Below are 7,676 nucleotides of genomic sequence, written 5' to 3' on the forward strand. Positions count from 1 at the left end.
ACAGCGAACTTCTCACGTGGCCCCCAGGCCCTTCTGATGATGCTTGATTCTGCTGATAAACCCACTCCATGCAGGCGTGCTTCTTCGGATCCAGGATGGAAAGAGAACAAGGAATGTGGATTTCTTGGAAAAGGGAAATTGAGGAATGTTTTTATGCCTCCTTCAGCTGGGGATTAAATCCATCCTTCAGAACAGCTCCACTGGTGTCTCCTTCTGGAGCTTTTTACAACTCCCAGCGTGTTGCGTTATGGTTGCCTTATCTGCCCCAGAACAACTGCCTTTATCCATTCGGCAGGTTTGTATTGAGCACTTCTATGGGAGGCAGAGTCCTTGGTTCTAGGGACACAGGGTTGGAAAAAGTCACATAGTCTAGCATTATCACGTGGCTGTGAAATTCAATGGTTATGGACCTTTTACTCCCGACCCTCTGTCCCGATGACAGTACTTGCAACACTAAAGTCAAGAATGGAGTCGTCTTCCTATCAGTACACCCAGGGCCTGAACTGGAATCCTGATGACACACGTTAGTCCGCTTCCCTCCTCCTCCTTATACTGCTACCACCCAAATGTAGCAATTGCCCTAGGCCCAGATGCTGACCTCATACTGCGCTTTCTGATGTGGCAAATGGGCCTTTTCAAGTTACGGCGTCAAGGTGGCAAGGCCAGTCTGGTTTCCTTAACCTCAATGAGTCAATGTTTGCTGCAGCCATGAGCCTGGTCACGAGTGTCTGGTTGTTTGGGCAGGTCTTTTGACTCACTGGCCATTCCTGGGATTCGTTTGCGTTCTGAACGATGACTCTATTTTTGCCGTGTAATTTGGAAGCCCCAAGTTAATAACTTCCGACGTAACGCAAGGTTACATTCCGATGTATCAGATTCAGGACTCCTTCCTCCGCCCTCTTTCCTTGAGCATATATGCTGCCAACGCACAAGGCACCGCACTTACTCTACAGGTAGCAAAGCCACTGGTACTTTAGGAATACGGATAAATCTTCATCCTTTGGCTCCCTAGGGTTGGCCGCAGTGAGTTAGTTGTCACTTTAAGAGAGTTCGCGCTCCTTAAAGCCCTAAAGCTTACGCTACCGGAAAGTATCGCGAGATCTGTGGCCACCAGCGATTTCTCGCGATGTTTGGCCCGGCAAAGGGTGGCCATTTTGGAGTCCATCCGGCGGCAGGTTGCCCCGGCGGCGTTGGCCGACCTGCTGCCGGGACCAAAGCTGGCCCCACGGTTGTGGGGCCTGTGGGCAGCTGGACCGACACGATGTGGCGGCTCCGCTGCAAGGCCAAGGATGGCACCCATGTTTTGCAGGGGTTGTCTAGCCGGACCCGAGTGCGGGAACTCCAGAGCCAAATTGCCGCCATCACCGGGATCGCCCCCGGCTGTCAGCGAATCCTCGTCGGATACCCGCCCGAATGCCTGGACCTCAGCAACGAGGATACCATTCTTGGGGACTTGCCCATCCAGTCAGGTAAGGCAATTGAGCCCGGGGCCAGGGAAAGCCCTGGGAGGACGAAGAGGGGCGTGGGGGAGAACAGAGAACTGGTCTGTGGGTCATTTGGGGGGTTTGAGAACAGGGCTAAAGATAGGTTAAATAACGGAGAACTCTGACGGAGGCCGGGCAAGTGGCTAGCAAGTCCTCGACTTTATATATGATTGGAAGAGAGAGCGAGGACCCAACCTATATGAGAAGCCCAAAGCCTCGGAGCCCCCCTTTCTTCAGTCTACCTTGAAAACGTCCCATTCATTTTGCTTTTCCTTCTGCATCCACAAAAGTAAAAAAAAGAAAAGAAAAGAAAAAGAAAAATGAGATCTATCTTCTGTGTCCTGGTGGCTCTTTCCCCCATAATCTGGAAGAAGATAGCAGGCTGAAGTGTTCAGGACACTTTTCTTTTTTTGCTTCCCCGGCTGTTTTTTTTTTTTGTTTTGTTTTTTTTTGCAATCACCTTCACGTATACTTCGATAAACAGGTATACTCATTTTAGAGTATGGTTTTACACATCCACTGGAGGCCCTTTCAGATTCTGAACAGTAGCAGTTATTTCTGTGCAGTATTAAAACTTGAATAGCAATATTGATCATTAAACACTTTTCTGCTGTTGTGTCAAAGATCCTGTAAACACTAAACAGGGTGGCTATGGTTAAGTTTCAGAAGAACGAGAACCCCCTAGTGGTCTAGTCTAGGGTAAACACTTTTTGGAAGATTGGGCTTTCAGAATGCAGAGAGGAAGCATTAAGGAAATTTTGTTCTTGAAATGCATCTTTTTAAGTAAGCATAAAGGTGGGCTCCTTCACTGAATTGGAATGCAGCCAAAGATGTTTTTCTTCTTCGTTCTGTTTTCATCTTTATGGAGAAGGAGTGAACAAGAAGTGTTACTGGTTGCCTGTTTGCCTGTTCATATTCTCCTGAGTAACCCAGTTTATACTTCAGCTCCTTCTGTTTGTAACTTAAAGACTTGGCTAGTGAACAACCATTTTCATCAGTAATTTCTCTGCAGTTCTGGATTTGTTTTATTTTTAACAGGCGATATGCTCATCGTTGAAGAAGACCAAACCAGGCCCAAAACGTCACCTGCATTTACAAAACATGGTGCTCCTAGTTACGTCAGGGAAACTTTGCCTGTGCTTAACAGAACTGTGGTCCCAGCAGACAACTCTTGCCTCTTTACCAGTGTATACTATGTTGTAGAAGGTGGAGTCTTGAATCCAGCTTGTGCCCCTGAGATGAGACGCCTCATAGCACAAATTGTAGCAAGTGATCCAGACTTTTATAGTGAGGCAATCCTGGGAAAAACAAATCAAGAGTACTGTGACTGGATCAAAAGAGATGATACTTGGGGAGGAGCTATTGAGATATCAATTTTGTCTAAATTTTATCAGTGTGAAATATGTGTAGTGGATACACAGACAGTAAGAATTGATCGTTTTGGGGAAGATGCAGGATATACCAAAAGGGTCCTGCTTATATATGATGGCATCCACTATGATCCACTACAGCGTAACTTCCCTGACCCAGACACCCCACCTCTGACCATTTTCTCTTCTAATGATGATATTGTTCTTGTACAAGCACTGGAATTAGCAGATGAAGCTAGAAGAAAGAGACAATTTACTGATGTAAACCGCTTCACCCTGAGATGCATGGTATGTCAGAAGGGATTAACTGGACAAGCAGAAGCAAGGGACCATGCCAAGGAAACAGGCCATACCAACTTCGGAGAAGTGTGATCTATGCATGATGAGGATTGCCGCCAACTACCTCACAGATCCAGAAGGCTCTGGGTTTTCCAATAAGCTATTCGTAACCGTAAAGAACAAAAGGACACAATGCTTGAACCGTCTTTTTAACTTAAAACCACTAAGACACTGAAATTCCTTGTTAAGATTAAAATTAGTGTGCAAGTTTACAGATGTGTCTACAGTGGTGATACATGCCCTTTCTCTACTTGGGTCACAGAATAGGTGGTCCTTGCTACCTACTGACACTAACCTGAAGATTGGAATTTTAGTACTGTAAACTAGCACCCAGCAGCATTAACCTGTAGAAGAAAATAACTTCATATTTTGAGTAACGCGGAAGGCCTCACTAGAGGCCACTGGACATTAACCATGATGTCTCCATAATTGAGTCCTTTTAAAAACTCTGATTGAGTTAATAGTTTCTAAATTATGAATTGATTCCTCGAATGAAGATACTCAGAATTGTCAAAACCGATTTTATATTACAATTTGGTAGACTTTATAAGTATGTGCTTAACCAGTTATAAGTACATTACAAGCAATTTTTACAGGGATGAGTGTGTTCCCTTGAGAATGTTACCTAAGGAACTGACAGTGCCCAATTTAGGATTTCTAGTGTATAAAATTAGAATGTATGAGGGAAAAGGTGCCTGAGCAGCTTACTAAAGCTTTAAAAGACCGTTGGCCTCATGTTTTAACGCAACTCATTTATTGATGTTTGTCTCGTTAGATAAAACATTTAAATTAAGCAGGGTATTTATTTTTTAATGCAAGTTTCTTGAAATCGAGTGCTTGATTTTTGTTTTTTTACATAAAGATTTGTCTAGGGGGGATTAACTTTCCTCAGCTTTTTTCTCAACACCTAAAAAACAGCCTTCGTCTAGAGTGATAATGCTGTGCTTTGATTTGGTTTTTGTGAGATCTTTTGCTCAACTAAACAGTATTTTTTTCCATGTTAGCCTTATCTGGCCACTAATGCTCTTTTGAATAATTTCACATTTCTGACAATTAGCACTTTGCTTATCTACAATCTTTTACTTTGGCTTTTGAACAGTTTTAAAGTAATTTGGATAATAGCATTGAATTTATTTCACTCCCAAAATACAACAGTTTTTAAATCCTTGCCTTATTCAGCTTTTTTGGAATTCTGCTTCTTCCTAATATTAGATATGTAGTCATTTGCTTGGTGGGCTAAACTGCAAGGCACACACTCTAAAATTAGCTTCACTATGAGATCTTCCAGATAAAAGTTTTCTACCTCTTTTCTTAATTCTTCCGAAGATCAGGGATGCTAAATTATAATTTGTTATGTATTATCTCACAAAATGTGAAGAGGCTTGTTGTTGTGAAGTTTCGTTATCTTGGTCTCATTTTTTGATGAAGTATCTCACTTTCAAAACCAATGGTATACTTTAAAGCACTTCTTTCTCTTTCAGCATATCTTCTTGCAAATGTTTTAAAATTGAGATTTACTTTTAGCACTTTCCCTTGGCGGAGGTGGTCGTATAAATTTAAGGAGCCCGTAAACAATTTAGTGGAAAATTCTTTTAAGGAAGAATTCATGAAGTATGCTTGAAATCATTCGATGACGTTTCTTAAGTACCTATTTTGTGAATAGCTGCTTTAGGCATTATAAGTTATGGTCAGTGTAACATAAAGGTTTAATTTTCTATTTTTACTGAGCCTTAAAAAATAGCACTTGTAAGCTTGCGATACCTAATGTTTGGCAATCATAATATGTACAAATGAATATGTTTGAAGATCTCTTTGTACCTGGCTGTCATTTTGATCTAAAGATTTTTGTATCTCTTATTTCCCCCAGAAAATAATTACCTTTAAAACTAGAAGTTAAGAATATATCACTGGGTAACATGCATCAAATTGAGCTTTACATGTCATTATTCATGAAGCTTGCCTTCCTGTCTTAGGTACTTAAAGAGCCAAACTTGACATTTGCTTACTGCAATTTTAGAAAAGTTTATTCATGCAACAAATATTTACTGAGTAATTTATAATGTACCAAGCATGTATTGATATGTTTTCCAACATAAATTTCTGTCACTTTAAAATTGAGTATATTTTATCTACATTGGATTAATTTAACAAATAGAAATAGAACCTGAGAGCACCTGGGTGGCTCAGTTGGTTGGGTGACTGCCTTCGTCTCAGGTCATGATCCTGGAGTCCTAGGATTGAGTCCCACATCAGGCTTCCTGCTAGGTGGGGAGTCTGCTGCTCCCTCTGACCTCTCCCTCTCATTCTCATTCTTTCTCTCTCTCAAATAAATAAATAAAATCTTGAAAAAAGAAAAGAAAAGAAATAGAACCTGATATTTTATCAAATTAAGCCCCTTCATTTTAAGTGTTTTTGTTTCCATATTTAAGCTTATACTTCCATAGCAAGTGTCAAGTATTTATTCCAGGGATCTTACTCTATTACCTGTTACCTGGGTTGTCCATTCACCAACTGGACACCGATAACTCAGTCAAATGGCTCTCAGTAATGAGTTATAAATTAATCCGTTGCTGAAATTCAGCACTAGACTTGAATGTTCTGATCATGGAAAATCCAAGATGATGCATTATTTGCAGACAATTTGGTTTAGTTCTTGAGGATTCAAAACCTAAACTTGGGCTCTTTCTAAACTCAAGTTTGTAAACCTCACAGAATCTAAGGATTTTTTTTTTTTTTTTTTTACTGCACTTAGTATAGTCTTGAGATTATTTTATTAATGTATATAAATTCTAATCTTCAGAATTTTGAAAACCTATGGATTTAGTACTTGCAGCAGGATCAAAAGAAACTTTTTCTTTAAATTTGCACTTGAGCAGAATGAAAACCTTCTATTCCATTTTTGAGTGCCACGCAAGAATTTTTTAATTCAAATGAGGATAGTTTGCATTAGTGGCTGAATGAATGAGAATTGCGCTTTCCTGTCCCCTACTCCTCTTTTCTTTTTTCCCTTACTCTTCTCTGGACTTAGAGATTTGGTGTAGGGTGGTAAAGACACACTTCTAGGTAGAATATTTTCAGAGATTAAAATTACTATCCCTGGGAATTTTGTGATGTGATAGCTATATAAGGACATCAGTGTGGTACATCTTTTGTTAATCATTCCTAGTTGGTTTCTTAATTATTTCCAGTGAAATATGATTAATATTATTTCCTTGAAAAATGAGCATAGTCAAGGGGTACCCTTGAAAGTTTGGCTGCTGGTCAGCTTGACCCTGTTGGCAAAAACTAATATAATCATGTCAGTTGATTAATCCATGAAGTTGAAGCCCAGCAAAGTCATCATCAGGAATGCATTTCTGTGTTATCTCTCTATAAATGCCCCTAAGTGCCCACACCTAACTTGCTTATCTAGCATATGCTTTCTATGCTGTGTAGGCTTTAAACATGGATGTTGCAAGTTGCCCTAGGTAAACATGGTTTTCTCTGTCTTTTTTGAGAAAGTTAGAATGAGGAGTAAGTAAAATTAGAGTAATTGTTTTCTTTATGGATCAGGTGGCCTTCTTAAACTTTCATATATTAAGATTTATGTTCTGTCATATGTTGAGACATGTTTGTTATTATTTGCAGCACTTTAAAAAAATACAAAGTAAAAGTTTACATGTTCGCCCTCTCCGGGGATCTTGCTCAAGGCATTAAAATATAATTCTTGAGCTGCTAACAATCAGCTCTTCTTAATCAACAATTGCCATCAATGTGTATTGTATCCAGTGGTACAACATTCTGGTTTTTGATAACAGTGGAACTTGGTTTCCGTAATTTAGGAGCATGCTCTGTGCCCTAGCATTCAAAAAGTTACCTGTTTGTATAATGTGATTATTCTTTCTCATTTTACAGTGCAGTATTCAAATTTGTCCTTGTAGCAAAAAGATGACTATACCAACTTGGAAAAGATTAGATTCTTAAAACTCTTCATTTGTTTCTAAGCAAACTTACTTTAAGGGAGCTGATTTTTTAGCCTTAAAAGTGTCATTTTTAAGTCTAAAGTGAAACACTTGATTTGAATAAGCTAGTTCATTAAAGATGTTTTCTTACTAAGAGTTATAATATTTCAGCACATTTATCTCAATTTAGACTATAAACCTTGCCTGATTGTGGGAAAGGGTTTTATTTGTTTCTTTTCCAAAAATTAGCTGGCATTTTGTTTACAATGCTTTGAATATTTGACTTTGAAGAAATTGTTGTATTGATACTGAGTTGTGGGGTGCTGATTTAGGTATTGCTCCATGTGAATTTAAAGGAGACTGCTATTTTAGATTAAAGAGAAAGGGGGATGAAGTACCACTTAAACAGAAGAGGTCCTTAAATGGATACATTCCTTAGTCATGAACATGCTTTGAAAAACTTTCAAGCAATGCATTGTGTCTTCCTAACCCTTCTCACTTATTTCTTGGCATAGAATGTAGCAGGGCCATAACTGAGAAGC

The 7,676-nt window shown here is 39.5% G+C and overlaps 1 protein-coding gene across 1 annotated transcript; it reads left to right on the forward strand.

Moving 5' to 3' along the window:
* Positions 1-624: 624 nt before the first annotated feature.
* YOD1 (YOD1 deubiquitinase) lies at positions 625-5,433 on the forward strand. The gene is made up of 2 exons (XM_044267524.1): positions 625-1,469; positions 2,523-5,433. Exons 1-2 carry the CDS (start codon positions 1,127-1,129, stop codon positions 3,224-3,226), a joined length of 1,047 nt encoding a protein of 348 aa, XP_044123459.1. The 5' UTR covers positions 625-1,126; the 3' UTR covers positions 3,227-5,433.
* Positions 5,434-7,676: the final 2,243 nt, after the last annotated feature.

This window comes from Neovison vison, chromosome 10 (genome assembly GCF_020171115.1).
Source record: "Neovison vison isolate M4711 chromosome 10, ASM_NN_V1, whole genome shotgun sequence".
NCBI classification, from domain to species: domain Eukaryota; kingdom Metazoa; phylum Chordata; class Mammalia; order Carnivora; family Mustelidae; genus Neogale; species Neogale vison.

Excerpts from the sequence above, each read along its gene's own strand:
- YOD1 (XM_044267524.1), top strand. The coding sequence starts at position 1,127 with ATGTTTGGCCCGGCAAAGGGTGGCCATTTTGGAGTCCATCCGGCGGCA. Across the intron at positions 1,470-2,522 it reads GGACTTGCCCATCCAGTCAG|GCGATATGCTCATCGTTGAA; the intron begins GTAAGGCAATTG and ends TATTTTTAACAG.